The sequence below is a fragment of the Oreochromis aureus genome, linkage group 7 (assembly GCF_013358895.1).
Source record: "Oreochromis aureus strain Israel breed Guangdong linkage group 7, ZZ_aureus, whole genome shotgun sequence".
NCBI lineage: Eukaryota > Metazoa > Chordata > Actinopteri > Cichliformes > Cichlidae > Oreochromis > Oreochromis aureus.
Genome location: NC_052948.1, coordinates 65,348,167 through 65,368,682, shown reverse-complemented (window position 1 = coordinate 65,368,682; position 20,516 = coordinate 65,348,167). Strand labels below are relative to the sequence as shown.

The window sequence follows — 20,516 nt, the reverse complement described above, 5'->3', positions numbered from 1 at the left end:
CAATATTAAAAATACATAAATACGAATATAAATAAATATTAAATATTAGACCACAAATGCAATTTGATAAATATGGTAAAAAAAAAATCAAAGAAATATTCAATAAAAAATCCATAGTAAATAAGAAATCAATTATAATTAGGATATCAGACACAACACCCTGTTACCAAATGATTTCTAATAACAATAAATGTTTACAAGGTTTCAACCAATTGCTTTAGTAACAAATTGAATTTTAATGTAAAAAGAATGGAGGGAGTTGCTCTAGTTTATAAAAGTTCAGTCTTACCTGAAACTGGATGAGTATTCAGCATGAGGAGTTTTTAATTTATTAAAAATATTTTTTTAAAACTCTACTCCTGCAGTAGTTGTAACAGGTTTGAAGCAACCAGCAGAACACAGCTACTAAAATATCTCATAAAAAGAGACAAACCATATCTTTTGATGGGTTATTGTTTTTTCTTAACAGAAAAATTACTTTTTAAAATTATTTTTGAATCTTAAACTATATTTACAAATCTGACGCTATTACACCTCCCATACATCACAGAGGCCAATAATCAGCCTTTTCCAACATGTTCACCTCACAAATGATGATTTTAACAACCATATAATAAAATGGAATCATAGAATATGCCATAAACTAAACTGTTTCTTACCATTTTCATAGTTTTATTGAAAATGAGCAGCAACAGAACGAGCCGCACAAGCAATAATAATAATGTAATGAAATAATGCACAGCACATTTGAAAATATCAGCTTTAATAGTAAATTCAGCTTGTTTACAAGATTTATTAAAAAGTCGTCCACCTCTGCGGCTGTTCTTTGTGCATGTTCATCATACATCATACAACAAATCAGCCTGAGCGAATATTATTAAACAAAGATGGATTCGGGTTCTCTGCATGATAATAAAAACATTCAAATCTTGATGCTACAGCTCGAATGTAACACAGCAATCCAGCGTGATGTCATCATGGTGCTGTCGCCGTGTCTCAAAGGAGAAATCAGTCGCTGCAGCTCTGAATGCAAAGGTGAGCAGCGAGGTTCTCCAGCCGTCAGATACTGTTTGTGTGCATATTAGAAAATAATGAGGAACACCTTCTGTCATTAATGCTGCAGTGATGTGAGAGTTTATTAATCCTGAGCTTCTATGCTGAGTAACACTGAGGAGATGATTAATGGCAGGAAACCTTCCTAACATGTGTAACTCAGGTCGACTCAGGTGTTTGCGCGTCTCTGTAAGCTGTTTGTCAACCCCTGATTCCGCCTATCTGAGGTCAGGTGAGGTCAAAGCAGGATGTCGTCATGCCCCAGAAACGTCTTCAGCTTGTCTTAAGGGATCCCGACGTCTTCCGAGGTCACATGAGCTGAGTTTGGGGAGAAATGCATCCTAAACGCAGCTCACCGACGACCCGTCCAGCCGCAGGATCAGAGACCAGGAGCCGGCTGTGTACACAAACTCTCGCTCGTTTAAATTAATTTAAAAAATAGAATATAGCTAGTAAACTCTAAACATCCAGCATGCTGCAGACGACTTCTCTGCAGATTAAAGACAGTTTAATCCAGTAGAAGAAGAACTGTGAGGCCTGAGCGAGCTGATCTGAGAGGAAACATCTCCTAGCTTGTGAGGCTGTGCTTGCTCAGCCTGTGGCTGTAAAGCGGTTCGAAAGGTCGGCCAAATCATCGTGGTTGTTTTGTGGATTCGATGTGTCACAGCATCTTCATGGAGTCAGCTGCTTTCAGCTAAAACCCCGTAGGAGCGCTTCAGCTGTGGGGAGAAAGCCACGTACTCTGGGGCAGGTGCTGGAGGAGATTTTGATAAAAATCCCCACGCTGACAAACGACATTAGAGTGACATCATGGAAGGTTATTTGATGAGTCAACAGACTGTACATAAAAGGCAGCAGATCCTGTGAAGTCAACGCGCTTCCTCACACCTGCATTCTTTCTAATGACCAGCAGGGGGCAGTCGGCCTCAGTAAACACAAGCATCAGTCGCTTGTTTCAGGTTTAATTTAACACAACGGTCAGAGTCAGGGGGCACAGAGAGGAGGGGGGGATTTAGGGGGGCGCACCTCTGCTTTTAAAACTCCAACATGGAGGCGGGAAACATTACAGTAACTGTGTCCATCTTTTATATACAGTTTATGGCTGAGTCCCGTGGTTCCCGCAGCGTGATGAGGGTCTGAGCTCGATCATGATGCTTGGATCTAGGCTTTCCTCCAGCTTCTAGCAGCTGACAGTGAGCAAGGCTGGATGTGTGGACCAATCAGACAGCTCCTTGATGGTGATGTGATGGAAAACAGTCGAACACTTCTGTGCGGTACGGTATCCTGCAACACATTTTCAGTTCTGGGGACCTTTGACTGACCCAGCAATGCACACGCCGACATTTCTGTCCCAGAGGTCAAAGGTTAATTCGCTGCGTGTGTTGACTACTGTAACATCTCTATGGTAACCGGGTGCTGGCAGGGGTCAGATGTTAGGCGCTGAAGCTCCTTCCTCCTCCTGAGAGCCTTCTCCTCCACCACCAACAGCTAACTCTATAAAAAGCAGACTTTCTCCTCACGCTCTGATATGCTGCAGGATCAGGTTCCTGTCTTCTGATTGGCCAGCCAGCAGGGCACTTCTCCACACCTGGAAAAGCCGCATGCAAATTTCTGTGAATACGTGATGGATGTGCTCCACGATGCAACCACAGAGCATCAAGCTGTGTTGATTTTATCCTATTTAAGAGGATCATTTACACAAACATGGAAGATTTAAAAACCTGAAGTCTTGGCTCTGTGAGGGGAAAAGTTTCTGAGAATACACCTGCACAGGTGCGTACCTCTCTCTCAGCGTCGGCTGGCTGCTCAGGAAGCTGAGCTGCTGCTCCAGACGACAAACCCTGAAGGCCAGATAGCAGGACGACAGGACCAGCAGGAAGACTCTGAGAGAGACAGACAGGTAAAAAACACCTGACACACCTGTGAAGAAGTGCAGTAAACCCGGAAGTTCCTCCTCGCTCTGGATCCAATCGGCAGAAAAAAGGAAGTGACTGTGTATGCTGGTTTTGGATCTGACTCACAGCAGTATGAAGAGTTTGAGCAGCTGGTACTCCGCGTGGCCCAGTTCAGGTACCGGCTCTGTCAGCAGGATCTTCTCTGTCTCCAGGCTGCAGTCTACACACACGAGACAGAGAGACGGGTAAACACATCATTACCTGTGAGTGTGGGCGGGTGGATGCACGGGGCTACCTGTGAGCGTGTGAGCACTGAAGGTGGTGGTGGCGGCCAGGCTGGGGGTGGAGTTTCCCAACAAATCGGGGAGAGAGGAGGAGACGGCGGGAAGCGACGGTTTCCGTCTCCATTTCAGCACCTCTGGAAACTCGTCCTGACAGAGAGACGCAGGTTCAGAGACACACCTTTGTAAAAAGCAGAGAAGCTGCCGATGAGGCTGTGGCTGTTACCATGGACAGTGAGCTGGGCTCCTCCAGGTACTGCTTCAGACTCAGACTCTTCCCGTTCACCTGAGCACAGACAGAGGACGCCAGGTGAGCCAGTATCAAACATTCGTTACCAAGAAGCTGAAGGTGGACCGACCTGCAGGTGGGTGCAGATCCTCCTGAGGACGTCGTAGACGCTGTCTCGGGACAGCAGGGACACAAACACGTACTGAGGACGGAGACAAAGACAGAAGGCGGTCAGAGTGAGTTTGTCCAATCGCAGCGAGGTCCAGACAGGACTGCAGCTTCAGCGCCGCCCTATGTTTCCTCCATCTAAACCAACTCCAGCAGCAGGAGCCACTCTGAGATTTAAAGCATCCACCCATCCCTCTATCATCCATCAATCGAATCATCCAACCATCATTCATCCATCCATCCTCTTGTAATCAGAGAAGCCCTCCTCCTCCTCCTCCACTTGTATCTGCAATCCCATTTTTTTAGGTAACTACTTGCAGCTCGTAACGGTTTTTCATTTTCAGCTCCATCTTCAACATAACTGATCGGAACAACACGATCATGTTTAAAGTTTAAATCTCACGGAAACAGGTCGACTCTTAAAAGCCTTTAACCCTGGACCCTCCAACAAACGCCTGCTCGGCGTGGGAGCGGTGGCAGAGGAGAGCGCGGTCTACAGGCGCTTAAACGAGTCTCGGAGTCATTTCTGAGAAAAGCTGACAGCAGATCAGAAATGCCTGAATAATTCTGACTGACAACGCAGAGTGGATGATGTCATCACTCTGCGTTTGGTGGAGGCAAAGAGAAAGCTCATTAATCACAGGATGCTTGGACAGGTCAGCAGGGATACCTTCTGTCCCGTATCCATGGTGATGGCGAGGCCGTTCGGCACCAGACCCGCAGTCTTGTGCTTCTTCACCAGCCGGACCGACACCACCGGTATGCACACCTGCCTCAGGAAACACAAACACACAAAGTCAGAGCTTCTCAAGTCCAGGTGAGAGGTGCCTAAAGCTGAACCTGAGAAGGTCAGGCATCCAACCCCGGGCACCGGATCCACCTGCTTGACAGATGACAGATACCCTGAACAGAATTTCTTTAAATGTTAATTGTAAAAGTTCAAAGTGGCCATGTGACAGGTGATGTCATCGCTCACCTTGATGTCTTTGCCAAACAGGTTGGCGTAGAAACACAGCCAGTTCCTGGAGATGTAGAGTCGCCCCTGCAGCAGGATGTCTCTGAGCAGAGCGCAGGAATACGCTGCAGCGAGAGCGGATCATGTTAACGTAAACCGACTGAAATTTCACTCGTTCTGACAAACAGATGAGCAGATGTAAGGACACAGTTTAGATCAGACATCGGTTTGGTAAGCAGAAACTGTTCTCATGGCGTTCTTTTACTGGGGATTTCTGTCTAGTTCACATCCTCCATAGTATTTGGGTGGAGGTCACACCGGGGCGTCTACTTTCATTTCTTCTGTTTCAGGCGTTTTTTTCGTTAATTTGTTGCCATGGGAGCTAAACCAGGCGGTGAGTGCTGCACTCGATACCTTTCATCAGGACTTCTTCTTTAGGAACCGTCTGGAACAGTTTGTGGTACTGAGAGTTGTATTTGCTGACAGTCTGTGGACGCACAAAAACACACGATTACATGTTTGCATGGATGGGAGAGCGTTTACAACACCAGGTTCACAAGGTTTCCCATCATGACTGAAGGAGGTGCAGCTCATTTCCTGTTTGTCTACAGTGGAGAAAACGCAGCGTTTTCCCTTATTAGTGTGAATGCTTGAAAAATCTTCTTTTTTTCGGTACCAGTTTTATTTTGTTGTATTTATCCGCGACACCTTAAAGGCCGGTCCGTGAGGCAAAAAAGGTTGGGGACCTCTGTCTTAAACACTTCTCTTTCAACTGCTGCTGTGTCCACAGTGTTTGCTCTACAGCCATCATTTTACCCTCAAAACCTCGCCATCGTTCTTCTCTTTCCAACAGCGTGTCTTTCAAAGCTCAGAGATGTAAACCTTTAAAACTGTGTGGATCCAAGTGGAGGGATCACATTTTAGTCATTCAGTGATTCAAAGAATATGAACTTTTAATATTCATTCAGATGTTTTCTGGCTCTAAATTTTCTTTTCTCATTACTCAGGTTTTTCTAATTTACATTTAAAATATTTTCAGCTATTTTCCAACTTCTTCTTCTTCTGTGTGAACGTCAGCTTTTAGCAGTTCAGCTTTTTTGTTTTCAGGTTAAAAATTCTGTTTTTTTATCTCATTCAAAATTTAAAATTTAAAATTCAGCAATTAATTCATTTCAGTGCATACATTCAGATTCAAGCATTCACACTGCAGTTTCTTCAGAAAATGCACTTTCTAGTTTAATAATGTGTTTTTATAGTTAATGGCAGAAACATATTTTATAGTTTGAAACATTTCTGTGATTTTCTTTATAGTGAAAAAACAAACAAATCAGGAAACCTTCAGTTATTCAGCTATGTATTCATATTTATAGTTTCATTTAATAAAACAGGAAAATCTTTATGGTTACATAATGGCAGCTATTATTTATATATGAAAACAAACAGAAAAAATGTGATTTAATTTGTCTTTGTGACATTAGTGATTTATAACCAGCAGCCTGTTTAATAAAGGTTTATTTGTATTAGAGTAAATATTTACGATTGGAGCAGCTGGTTTAGTATATTTATGAATAAATGTTCTATAATTTATATTCAAACAAACATCATACTGTCTGTTATTTAGAGTATATTTATTATTGGAGAGTTTATCTGTGATGAAAAATAGGTTCATGTTATTTGTTCAATGGTACATTTATGTCAGAAATTCATTTTATAATGAAAACCGAGACGTTCCTGTCACTTCCTGTTATTAATAAACCATGCACTGTTTCCTCCACTTGAAATAAAAGGAAATTTCTGCAAGTTTCTGTTTTTAAATGGTTTATAGTGAAATTACAGGAAATTATTTCACTGTATAATTTTAGTGGGAAAAACCCAGAAAGTTGTTTTATTTCACGGAATATTATTCATGGAAAACCGGGATAATCCCAGAAGCTCAACCCTATCCCGTTTCTGGTGACTCGCGTGTTTTATTTTCAACAGGCTGACGTTGATTCCTGAGGCGTGATCGGAGTTTAAAGCTGGGAAACAGCTTTGAGTTTGTATCACCTGAAACAAAAGATCTGAGCGCTTCCTCCAGCTCAGCTGACTACAAACTGAGCGGCGTGTTTCTGGAGTATTGTTTGGGTTCCTGACATGTAGGTCAGACGTTACATCATGTAAACACCGCCCTGCCCCCGTACACCTGTACGGCTTTATTCTGCGAGCCACACGGAGACTTCCTGCCTTCCTCTTCCTGTCTGAGACAACAAAGACTGAAACAACAGTCAGCGGCAGCTCGACACCCAGGTCTCCATCGTCTTCTCTGATCCTGCCTCGTTGCTCTGAAAAAACTTTAAATTAATGGATAAACCCAAAGAAATGTTTGGGATTAGAGCTGCTGCTGGTTCCTGATGGTCGCCTGAGTTTTTCTGTCCGCTCACGTGGATCCTGCCCACAAAACCCCCTCACAAACACACCCCTGTCCCCATGGAGACGAGACAGACGCTTGTGCAGGCGTCCTGCTGCCCTGCTGTCATCTCTGGACCTCTGAAACTCCTGCTGCTCTGTGCGAGGGCAGGTTTTACTTACCGATCCTCTGTAACACTTCTTCACGTCTTCGTAGGACAAGTCGTCGATCAGCTGCAGCCTACGGGACACAGCAGCACCTTCGGTTAGACTCAAACACAAACTACAGTCTCTGTACTGAGAGCGGCTCAGTAATACCAAGACGTTTAGTCCCAGAGAGGACAAACACACTGGATTAGAAGGAAATACACACAACTACAAATCGTTCCTGTGTGACTTCACCACTCCGTCTCATCACTGTGGACGAGTTCTGGTCCACTCTTCTTCACAAGGTGTTTCACTTCATCGATGTTTGCAGCATTCATTCATGCACAGCTCTCTGAGCTCTGCAGCAGCTCTTTGGTATTCAGAGAAGCTCATGGTTCACTCGGCTCATCATCACTCCACCACCGCCCCCAACCACCTCCTTCAGTGAACACTTTTAGTCTCAGCTCTCGCTTCACCACGACGGTGTTCAGGGTCCGCACCGTGGCCCCAGTCAGATTAAACATATTCCATTAAATCTTACCTCATCATGTCTTAAATGTTCTTATCTTTCACTGACAATGACTCCTACCATTGCTGGATTCATCACTTACAGCGGGGGGGGGGGACTGCAGGTTTTAGATGTGTCAGCTGATTTAAATCGCATGAAGCTCTCCAGATGCCTGGCAATGAACTAATCTAAACTGAAACCTGCAGGAGCCGGCCCCTGAGGCCTGGAGTTCCCCAGCCCTGCCTTACAGGATCAATTATCTGAGCCACCGTGTCTCAGGGGAAGCCATATTCAGCACTCCTGTTATTCCAGCCTGAGACCTTTAATTTATTCCTTTATTTGTTAAACCGTCGTCACTCCCGTAGAAACACTTTGCAAAGCGGCTTCGCTCTCAGCTTATCATCACCACTTTGTCTGCTTCACCTGTTTCCTTACACAGAGAAATGGGGGCGGGGCAGTATGGAGATAATATTGCTCAGGACTGATGGTTAAGAACGATACACAGAGTCAGAACATTTCCACGCAAATATTAGTGAAGGAGGCCCGTTCAGAGGGTTTGGAAACGGCCTTGTAATGCTTGATGAGGAGAAACAGCTGCTTCCTTAAGATCACTGCTGACATCTTTCCTGCAAACTGCCAAAGCTTCTGCTTCCACTGAGGTGCTCTCACCTGCTGATGATCAGTTAATCGAGTGCATTAACTGATTATCAGTAAGTTTCCACGCACTGATTTTGTACTTTCTGGGATTATCTCTGTGCAGAAACCAGGAATCCTGGAAAACTACTGTACTGCCTGTCTGTGAGCATCTTCAAGGAGAGGCGTCTCTCATCCAAACAGACATGAATCGACAGTAAATTCAAAGATTTCATGAAACATCACAACACGACGTGTCATCACGGGGTGGCTGTAGCTCAGGTGGTAGAGCAGGTCATCTACTGATTGGAAGGTTGGTGGTTCGATTCCTGGCTTCCCCTAGTCTGCATGCCAAATATCCTTGGGCAAGATACTAACCCCAATTGCTCTCCGATGCATCCATCGGAGTATGAATGTGAACGTTACTTAGAAAGCACCTAGAAAAATGTGCTTGTGTGAATGGGTGGATGCACAAGTTGTGTAAAGCGCTTTGAGTGCTCAGAAGAGTAGAAAAGTGCTATATAAGAACCAGTCCATTTACCATTCATCACAGTCCAACACACACGGAGGTTTAATCTCCTGGCTGCGCTCCAGCTCAAGAACTGCTCACAGTCCAGGAGAGGCTGATTTATGCACAGAGTATAGTGGTGAGGTTTCCCTCCTGCAGCCTTCTGTCCTGTTCTAACTGCAGGACGGTGCTTCACACACACACACAGTTATTTGTACAGAGAGAACAAAGGACTCTAATTGGTGTCCAGCAGAATAATTATCTCCACAGTGAGCCACTCACAGCTGACTGTGGCCTCCACAGACAACACACCTGACCTGCCCCGTGCAACCCTCCGAGGCCTCGACAGCGCTGGATGGGGATGCTTTCTGCAGTTGGTTGTGTTTTGCTCATTTGCATGTTTCCTCGAGCTGCAGCAGTGCAGCTTTTACTCATGTGAGCCCTGCTGAGGCTAGTGAGGAGCCATCGCCACGTTCTGTGCAGCTCCAGATCCTCTGTCAGAAACAAGGCCTTTAACGCTATCTCTGAGGGGCAGCCAATCAGAATAAACTTGACTTAAAGGGGGAGGAGCTAAAACAGCTAGTTTCTGAGTTAAAGAAGTATTATTTTGAACTGTGAATCATGCAAAGAGCAAAGTGGAGCAGAAAGTAAATGTGACCACAGATAAAACACACAGTGTCGGATCAAAATGAGCCGTGGGCTGAGTGACGGCGGACCGAGTGACGGCGGGTGTTTCAAGCGGCGAGAACTGACCCGAGCACCTGTAAATACTCTTGAGGTCGCAGATGTTCGGCTGATCAGAAGCAGCAGAAGATGATTTGGATCAAAGTGACACACCTGACCCTCAGGTCACCTCACCGTTTCAAACCCGCCACGTCCCTCGTGTCTGACAGATATCTGCAGACGCTCTAACTTCATTAATGATCCTCTTCAGTCATTTTATGCAAACAGGAGAGTTTCACTGTCAGCTGATTTCACCCAAACTAACTGAACAAACATGAGGTCTGTGGCTGATTTCAGAGATTCGAAAAGACAAATCGTTAAAAATCATTGTCACCACACCAACGACCGGCTCCTGGGAAAACTACGAAAAGCTGGAGGAGCCGATTCAAATTCATGGGAGGAAGCTTTTCACCGATCCAAAGCTGAGAGTCTGTCTCTACCTGTCGCGTCTGTCGTCTCCCATGTTTTCATAAACTCCCGCTCGGCTGCTGACGGCGGCGTGAGGAAAGAAACGTCCGATCGGTCATGTGAAAAACACGAAGAGTGAGGAAACATCAGCGTGGAGAGCTGAGCCAAAGGTGTTAATCCACCTTCTGACACAGCTCTACATTTGATCACACACACACACACTTCCTCGAGTCAGGTTTCCTGCTCATGTAAATGCACTGTGGGCAGGAAGGGGTGAATCCATGTGAGGTTTATGCAAAGAGGAAAACAAATGACGAGCTGAGGAGGTCTGACCGCGAGCGATGCTGATGAGCGTTATTAACGACACCCATCAGCCACTGCAGCTCAGAGGCAGACTGGCACGCTTCCCTCTCCCACTGAAAACACCATAAAAGAAGTAATTGTGCAAACTGTTGGAGCGTGCAGGGAAAGTGGGGCAGAGAAAGGAGGACATGTTCACGCCGCACACACAGATTAGAAAATTGTTGTTTATGTGCCAAGCCGGGTTTAGTCGACACACTTTTAGATTTCCCTCAAAAACGAGGCTCCGTGAGACCCAGTGGAACAAAGGAACAAACGATTTCTTATTTCTTAAATAAAAACATAAAGCCACATTTTACGCCCCCTCTCCTCTTCATGCGGAATCCATGTTTGGATGTGTCTGAGATCAGTTTTAAAGGAGCTTTGGTCCAGAGGAGACGGCGCTGTTTCGCCTCCGTCGTCACATCTGGCCTTTTCTCTGCGTGATGGCGCTTTAACCTGCAGGTGTGGACGCCACGCCGACTTCTGGTGATGTGGCAGATGCAGAAGACCGGAGGAAACTCATAACTCAGCTTTAATGCTGATCACTCACAGGAAACGCAAGATACAGAAGATGGCCCCTACCAAAATAAAACAGGAAGTAAATAAACAAGGAATCGCTAACAGCAACAAAGGTGGACACGGAGAGGGTTAGACTAGCCAAGAGATCAGAACATAAACAACAGACCAACAGAAGCCTGACAGCAAAGTTAGGACTAAAACCTGAACCACCAACATCAAAGTTCAGCACACTTTCAAAATAAAACAAGGACTCTGAACCCAAAGACGCTAAACCTCGATCATGACGGATCCTGAGCCATGCACCGAGTTCCAACACAGAACTGAGTCTGGTTTCAATGCAGAGCTGCATGAAGATCGCAGGTTATCAGCCTGTGCAGATTCCTGTCGATGATGAGATGTTCACACTGAGGAACATTATTCTGAAATAATCCCAGTTTTTGGCATATAGGTGACACTCTCCCTCTCTAAGATGTTTTTTATACCTGATCATGTGACAGACCTGCTGGTATTTAACCTGATTAGCTGCAAACTGTTCCTCCAGCTGTTTCTGTTTACTGGCAGTTCCAGCTGTTTGTCGCTGAGACGTGTTGCTGTCAACAAATCACCAAGTTTAAAATGAGCTCATATTTTACATTCAAATGTCTCAGTTTAAACATCTGACATGTTTCCAGTGTTCTACTGTGAATAAAATCTGGGTTACTGCAAAGGTCCACTCAGAGCTCAGAGAGCTGTGCATGAATGAAAGCTGCGAGCGTCAATGAACTGAAGAGTGGCGCAGAGCCGATGTGCGAGACGATGAAGTCACAGAGGAAACATCAGTGCAGGTTACTGCTGCTGAGCGCAGCGCACATTTCAGCGTGCATTGTTAAACACGACGCGGTGTACAGTGTCACGCGTCGCCCTAACGACCTCACACTCTGACACAGCCATAGCCGTGTGCCAGAGACGACCATGCCCTCTCTGACATCACAGAGATCCAGGTGCAGAAAAAACTGACAAACTGAGTGTTCAAGCGGCCTGCAGGATTACTGTACATACGAACTCTGGTCATGTTAAACATGAAGAGCCACCTCAGGGCCGGAGATATTATCATCTTCATATTTATATTTATATCAGGGACGATCGTTAGTCTGAAAGCTTCAGTGAATCTTTGAGTGTTTCTGGGGTTTTCCTCCTGTTTGGCCTCTCCGGCTTTTTCTGCTGCCTGGAAACGTGAGCTGAGTGCACGTGCTGCAAACACACACACACACACACACACACACACACACACACACACACACACACACACACACACACAGCCTGTGACTGCAGCTTGTTTCGTACGTGACGGGAATAAGAGCGCAGAGAGAGACACTGAGGCTTCCTCTCACTGCCGACTGTCTCTCCTGCACGTTTCCTCAGCTTTAATCTGCTGCCAAACACACACACACACACACACACACACACACACACACACACACACACACACACACACACACACACACACACACTGTCAGGACTAATGGGGCTGTGGGCTCCTCCTTCTGTTTTGCTCACACTTTGAGTCGTAAGCGAGCGTCCGGCCGTCCTCCTGTCCTCAGCCTCCACCAGCTGTCACACTGGCTCAGGAACAAGCTGCAGTTTCTCACCTGAAGGGTAGGGGGCAGGGTCCATCCTCCTCTCTGGAGGGCTCCACCTCATGGGGGGGCAGGACACCTACATCATCACTGAGCTCCAGCTGCTCTGACATCATCATCACCACCCTGGAAAGTCAGGAGGAAAAACGGCATCAAGAGTTTTAATTATCAAACTAACCTGTGCAGCTGTCGCAGACAAACACGTCATCATGTCTTATTTAGTATTATTTTAGTTTTTAAATGAAAACAAACAATTTTTTATTATATTTATTTTTATTTGATAGTCTTTACCAAAACAACAAAACTTCTTTATTTATTAGATTCTTTTATTTCATGACAAGTAAACAGAGAGCAGAAATTACTTTAGCAAGTGGCTTCATTAGTTCCCTCTGACAGTGTATATGTGAAGGGCTTTTATTGTGAAAGGTAAGAGGATTTTTTATCGTCATTTTTAGAAAAATGCGCTTTTCCTATCATATTAGCAACTGTGAGGTAGATTAAAGATTATAGATCATCCAGGATTAGAACTGTGTGTACATGAGGGTGCGCTCTGATTGGTCAGCTGAGCTGCAGAGGAAACCTTCCATCTGAAGGACCACGCACGTTACGCCTGTGCTGCCACGGCAATAGCACGATGGGGGAGGAGGACGGCTTCTAACGTGCCGTGTGTGTGTGCGTGTGTGTGTGCGTGTCTGGAAACACAGTCAGTGAGGTCGCAGCCTGACACCGGCATCATCGACGGGCAATAATCAGATTGTGATGAAAAGAACTGCAGTGACTTCATTTCCCAGAGTGCCCCTCTGCCCTGGCATCCTTTCTGCTGCCGTGCGCCTCCTTCAGCGCGTTCTTCATGGCGTCTGCGGGCTCACTGACCGATGTGAGCAGAGGTGTAAGCAGCTTGATGCAGAATGAAATCATGTGGGTTCACTTTTATGCTTCAAACAGCTCAACAAACACGAGCAGTTTGTAATGTTTCTAATGTTCAGAGTTTATTTTTCTCTCAGAGGCAGAGAGAGGTGGGCGATGGGAGGACCGCGTCAATCAGACAGTGGATCTGTACACGACGTGCTGCTCGAGTTATCAGCGGATTTCACATTAAACACACTTCCTCTCAGCATCACATCAGCACAATCACTTCCTCATTTTCAGAAAACGTCCAAAATCAGTATCATATTTTTGTATACTGGTGTGACAGAGGAGGATGCTGGGAGAGGAGGAGACCCCTGAAAGGAGCTGCAGCACTGTGGGCCAGTTTATGTGATGGATGAACTGGTATTTTAGGTCCTGCAACACAAAGATGGGGGGTTAACACTGTTGGGAGAAATGTTTTTGAAACTGACAGTTTTTCTCAGATACGACACACGCACACATGTGAGTGTGTGTTTCCACAGAGAGCCCAATCGTACCGCCACGGCCGCTAAAACGGAGGATATATTCAGAGAAAATTAAAATAAAACCTCAGAGAGGCATCATGCAGCTGATTCAAGCCGTGCAAACATGCCTGTGACACTGACGGAGGTGGGAACGCACAACAGTAGCCTTGGTAACAGGCGTGATGCTTACACTCTTTCACCTGCTTCGGGTGACAGCTGGTGCTGAACCCACTCCTCCTCTTCCTCCTTCTTCTCCCCTCCCCGGGATGACGGAGTCAGACACCTCAGCTGGTGCAACAACCGGAAAAGTGCTACTCTCCTCTTTCTCCTCATTTCCTGTCACATGACTCCTGATGAGCTCCTGCAGGCCTGAACACGTTTATCACAGTTGTTTCTACTCTTGCATCTGTGTGATGTCATACAGAGAGGGAGGCTCCACCCATCTGAGATTCAAACCTGCTGTTTACTGGTGGTGGTCAGAGGGCCCGGTGGCGCCAGTGTCCGGCAGCCTCGCCTCTGTCAGTGCGCCCCAGGGTGGCTGTGGCTACAACGTAGCTTGCCATCACCAGTGGGTGAATGTGTGCGTGAATGACTGGATGTGTAAAGCGCTTTGGGGTCCTTAGGGACTAGTAAAGCGCTATATAAATACAGGCCATTTACCATTTACCATTTTACACGGAGCAGCCAATCAGAAAAAAGTTGTCTTTGAAGGGGGGGTCAGTATGAGATAAAGAAGGATTATTCTGAACTGTGACTCATGCAAAGCCGCTCCAGCAGAATGTAAGAATAATGATCATCATCATCATCACCTGTGTCAGTTCTTCAGAGCATGAAGAGCTCGATCAAAGGAAACTGTCTGAATGTCGACCGCTGAGGCCGAAGCCCTCAAACTTCCAACCTGCACACTGATCCGTGACAGAGCAGTGATCTTTCTGTGTTTTCCTCATCCTGGTTCCTGATGAATTGCATCTATGCAAACGATAAGAAAATAAAACTCCTCGAAAGCCACATTTAAACTTCACCACCTGCCTCTCCGAGCATCAGGACGCCATATCCTGCAGATCACTGAAGGCGGAGGGATGTTTCTTCTCTCCGTCTCTTCTGCAGTCGCCGTTTACTGTAAACCTAACTCGATGTCTTTTCCATCTTTAAAGGACCCGTTTGTCTTTAGAACTATTTCTATTATTGCGACCCATAAAGTTTTGAAATCTATTGATCCAAAAAAGTCATCTGACAGTCTGAGTCAGCTGACTTCTGAGCCTATTGTTCATATTTTTACTCTGAGTATCCAGAATAATATCATCCCTAAAATCTGGAAAGCAGCCTCTGACCCCTCAGATTTGAACAACTTAGGTCCAAACTTTCCGTGTGGACCTAAGTACCATGATCTATGAGGAGCTTGGGTCATCAGCATCTACGATGGTAACAAAGGATAGTGGATGGGAAGGAGCACTCTGCTGTGTTTGTTGAGCTGCTGTTAGGCGGGGTGGTTAGGAGCTATCGTGCAGATAAAACTCAGTGTGTTTATACAGATGTAGTAAAGATTCCTGAAGACGAAGGAGTCCCCCAGGGCTCCACTGTAGACCCTGTTTTATTTCCCATTTTTATGAATAATATAAGAAAGAATATGCCTATAGCTAGAAAGCTCCTTTATGCAGAGAGCATACTTTACCCGGCTGGCTCACCTCTGAATCAGGTTATCGAGGGGCTTCCTTTCAGCAGCTGCAGGCATTACTGTGCCGTCTAAAGTTGGCTCTTAATGCTAACAAAACCAAATTCAGGTTGTTTTCCAGGAATCACTCATAGATCGCAGATAATGTTGGTATTCACACCCTCGGAGGAGATTTTATTGAAAGAGTGTCGCTCTAAGAACATGTAGGTCTTCGGTTGGATGCTCAGATTTCTTCTGGTACTTAATGAAAAAGCTGAAGGTTCGATTGATTAAATATGGCTTGTTTTGACTCATCAGTTGGGAAAAAACTTAAACAGGAAACTTTTTAAAGTTTTCTTGGTTATGGTGACATTATGTATACGCACACTGTGTCCTCTGGACTGTCTTACAGATCTTAGGTTTCATATTGAATTCTTTGTCCAGTTCACATCACTGTGTCCTTTATAATCTGGATTCTTGGCCTTCGTTAATCTTAACGAGACAGTTGCACTGGTATATTGTGGGTAAAGTTCCTTCTTATCAAACAGCTGCTATGATTTGCCGTCCTCCAGCTCTCTTTAGAGTACGAAGGATCTTTTCTGAACTTGGTCATTCGAAAACCTTCAGAGAAAATGAAAGCTGAATGTTTTTGTCTTGTTGGGAAAATTCGGAGCTTTTGTAAGGATGTGTGTACCTGAAGAGTGTCACTACTATCCATAAGCTGTCTTTTTGATGTTATGTTTGATATTTAATGTGGAACATTGTAAAGTTGTGCATTCTGAACCAGGCCTTGAAAATCTCCAAGGACTTCTTGGTTAAATATAGGTTAAATAAATAAGTCCTGCTCAGCTCAGAGACTTTCAGCTCCATGTTAATGGAAACATTAATTCAAGTTTTTCCACTGATCTCATGTAATGTCCTTGGGGAAGAGTGTTTTAAGGCACCATGTCTTCCAGCCAACACATTCACATCTTCTTAGGGGGACACCAAAAGCGCTCTCAGAGGCATAATCTCTCCTGGTCTCGACCTCAACTAGGTAAGGAGTAGCAGCTCTACTCTGAGCTCCTCACCCTATCCAAAAGGGAGAGCGCAGAGACCCTTTAGAGGAATCTCATTTCTGCCACTTATTCTTTCAGTTGCAGCCCAGGTGGCATCAGAACAGGTGAGGGCACAAAGAGGAAGATCGATTGATGCAGTTTGCAAACATAAAACTGAGATACTTAAACTCCTTCACTCGAGGCAGACACTCTCCTCTTCAAGCGAGCACATCGTGCTTCGGACTCAGACTTTCAGCACCCCTGCTGCTTCACGCTCTGAGGGTGAAGGGTTTTACGCTCCTGAAAAGGATGTTTTTTAATTTGTTGCCTGTGGTTTGGCTTGTTCCTTTAAGCCGGTGTTTTATCTAAAAATTTGGACCCTAATTTGCATTTTGTCAACAGTTTGCAGGTTCTGTGTGAAGCTCTAAACCCTGCACCCATGTGAACAACAGCTTGTCTTTCTAAAATAAAGATTGGCAACAAGATAAACAAGAGAAGATATCAGCCGGGTGGTTTCATGCAGCAGTGGTGGTTAGGAGGAACAGGAAGAGCCGTGTCATCGAATGATGACTCCGAAACCTCACGCTGATGAAAGGACAGTTAAGTGTTACCGACCGAGCTTCCGGATTATCTATGGAAAGTGGTGTTTCCGATAGCGTGCAAGACTTTGCATACAGCAAAGCTCGAGGTACAAAAAGGTACATGCCTGAAAGACGAAACCTGAAGAGAAGCTCGGTGAAAACAAACAGCTGTTTATTCAGTCAGACGAGACCAAAATGAAACAGTCTGGGTGAGAACGAGGCCACCACGACGAATGCATGTTAACCCATGCAGGTGGGGGTGTGAGGAGCTGGGTGTGAGTCAGGGCTCTTTCCAACACACTCTAACAAACATGTGCATGCACAACTTCTACTTTTATTAGAATCCCAAACATGTTTTACTTTAATAAAATAATCTCTTGATACTGCCACACAGTGCTTCACAGAGACAAAGCAGCAAAGTATAAATGTAGGATTAAATAGAAATGCACAAACTGAACTCTCACAAGTATCAACCTGTGGTGTCCCAAAAGGGCAAGCAAGGCACTGCTTGCTCAGTGAAATCTTAAAATTTAATGAAAAATATTTTTGGTGATTAGTATGGACATAATAATATTTTACAATTCTCCAGCCAACAGGGAGTGTAGCAGGGTGAAGATGTCCATGCAGAGTCAACCCAATATCACAGCAAAGCGTGTAACAGACAGGCCGGTCCACCGCGTGTAAAATGGACGCGCATGCTGTCACAGTCACAAATCCCACGCTAATTCAATTCAGTGTTATTTACACAGCGCCAACTCACAACAACAGTCACCTCAAGGTGCTTTATATTGTAAGGTAGACCCTACAACAATACAAACAGAGAAAACCCCAACAATCATATGACCCCCTATGAGCAAGCACTTTGGCGACAGTGGGAAGGAAAAACTCCCTTTTAACAGGAAGAAACCTCCGGCAGAACCAGGCTCAGGGAGGGGCGGGGCCATCTGCTGTGACCAGGAAGACGGGATAAAAGGCACGTGGTAGAATTTTGCAGTTGCTATCAGAGAAGTCGCCCCCTGCTGGTCATTATGAACAAACTGCAGGTTGACATATTTAAACAGCTCTGGGCCTGATTTCGTCCTGCAGACCAACACTGTGTTAAACACTGACAGTGAGCTTCTGTCTCTGCAGCTGCATTAACTTTGTGCCTCGCTGTCATTAACATGCAGCACCTCCCCTGCAGGCCTCAGTGTGTGTGTGTGTGTGTGTGTGTGTGTGTCCAGCACCACAAACAAAACACCTCTTTGAGTGAGGAGCTGCAGAGCGAGGCAGACTCACACAACAACCCCACAGCCTCACAGCAACAAAAGGAGCTCCTCTTTTCTACTTTCAGTCATTTTAATAAAATCCTCATCATTCTTTCTTTCAGACCCTCCTGAGCTTCTGTGCTAACCGTTTCATGAAGGTGGAAATTACACTTGTTGTTATCTTTATTACTCACTGAGTTATTTAACATGTAAAACACGACACCTCAGAGGCTGAGTGTTTTCTTTGTGAGAAACGCCGCACGAGAACAACTCGGACCGTAAAACCACAAAGTTGTGGGAATAACCCCGGGATCCAGTCATACTATTGATAATCTGATAATGAAGTGTAATCTGATTACTTCATCCTCTGCAAACCAAGCACAGCTGATGAGGCTGAAGATGGGTGCTTCTCGAATGAGCTCAAAATCAGTTTTTCCCAGAAAATCTGTGACTTTATCACTTTAAACTCCAACTTTTACTCTGAAGATCATTCCTAGATCATCACTTCCTCCCTCCAGCTTCTTTCCTTCTTTCCTCCCTCTCTGTCTTCCATCCTTCCTGACTTTTTTCATTCCCTCTTTCCTTCATATCTTTAACATCCCAGCAGCATTGTCTCTGTGTAGAAATCAGGTCTTTTAATTTATCTTTGTTTTCTAGATAAAAATTAAACTCACACATTTCTTTCAGCGTCCTTTAGGACACTGTTTGTTCTGGACGAGCCCGAGAGCACCCGTTAGCTCGCTTCTTTGGTTGGCGGATGTAGACAGAAAGAAAAAATAGTTCCTCTGTGAAACAGCTCGGGGCGTGTTGGCTTAGTTTGGTGGATTTTTGTGTTGGGGCGTGAACGATCACATGTGGAAACAAAAATTGAGTCAAAGTGCTTAAATGGAGGCTTCACAGACAGGTGATGTCACGTGGCTACTTCCACGTTTTGATGCTTCCATCATTTATATACAGTCTGTGGCCACGTCCATCTTTTATATAAGGTGGTGTCTGTAACATAGCTGCTGGTTTTTGGTGAGTTATTTATTTAAATAGATTTTAGGTGGTGGAGGGTGGAGTGTTACCTCCGCCTGACGCGTTCACGTTCATCAAACTCACATTAATAAAGTTCAATCAGATGTTTCATTGATATCTAACATCATTTAAAGCTTTCATTCAGTCTGTATCCATAAAAGACGGTTTATTACAGCAGTAATGTGATTACTAACGTGTGCACGTGCTATTAACGCACACCTATGAAAACAAAGGTGCTGCATATAAAGCAGTTTATTAATTAAGAAGGAAAATATTAAAATAAGCTCTCAATAGACTCAACAATAGAAACCAAATCCCCGCAGCACGAGCGCGTGACTCCCTACACAGACTCACCTTTACCTGCGAGGCTCCTGCGGTCTTCAATCACGTCCGCCGGAGTCCAGGTCGGTCGGTCCAGTGTCGGTCCCTGAGTCCGTCCTTCAGCACCGACACAGGGCGCTCCCCTCTCTCTGTGCACGAGCTGCGCAGTCACGCTGGCAGCATTCAACCCAGCGTGTGCAGGAAGTGAGCGGAAGTACCTTTCAAAGTAAAGCCTGAATGACGGTTGAGTGGTTAAACGGGTTTCACTCGTGAGGCACATTTAAAAACATTTCTTTTTCACAGTCTGAGTTTCTAGTCCAACTGCACACAGATGTTCCTGATGCCTCCTCATCACCTGTTACCTGTCTGCCTCTCACCTGTGTGGACCACCGTTCATCAGATCCACTGACTCCATAGCTGGACTGGCCATTGGGCATACCGGGCACTTGCCCGGCCTGCCTTGATTTTTCGTTTTTATGGGCCGATGAGTTTTTTTTCTTGTTGTTGTTGTTTTTGTAACGGTATAAAAAATGAAAGGTGGTGGATTGGCCAGATGCTGGCAGATGTGTAAAAATAACTCTGATGTTTGCTGGAGCCACAGCTGTAAAAGCTGCTGGTCATGATGTCGGTTTGGATATGTGGTGAGAGGGAAACATGAAGATGAAACCAGGAGATGTCCTTACTGAATCATCAGAGCTGAACAGGTGATGGAGAAACAGGTTTACCTTTTAGGTGACATGAATGAGTTGAAGGGAAGTTATGAACTGTTTCTGAGAGACAAATAACACCAGGATCCTTTTCTACGTAGCTGACAGCTGGTAACTGTGCAGGGGCGGATCTAGCAAAGTGTTGCCAGGGGGCCAGGTAGGGCATTAACAGGGAAAGGGGGGCACAAAGAAATACTTTTCTTTCTTATTCT

At 45.2% G+C, this 20,516-nt stretch overlaps 1 protein-coding gene across 1 annotated transcript; it reads right to left on the bottom strand.

Annotated features, from left to right (window-relative positions):
* Positions 1-746: 746 nt before the first annotated feature.
* On the bottom strand, positions 747-19,768 carry LOC116327748 (GRAM domain-containing protein 2A-like). The gene is made up of 12 exons (XM_031749399.2): positions 19,631-19,768; positions 12,383-12,496; positions 7,150-7,207; positions 4,996-5,068; positions 4,603-4,706; positions 4,297-4,395; positions 3,589-3,660; positions 3,456-3,515; positions 3,244-3,379; positions 3,075-3,168; positions 2,835-2,936; positions 747-2,641 (listed from the first exon to the last, which is right to left on the bottom strand). Exons 2-12 carry the CDS (start codon positions 12,487-12,489, stop codon positions 2,593-2,595), a joined length of 954 nt encoding a protein of 317 aa, XP_031605259.1. The 5' UTR covers positions 12,490-12,496; positions 19,631-19,768; the 3' UTR covers positions 747-2,592.
* Between the last annotated feature and the right edge of the window lie 748 nt (positions 19,769-20,516).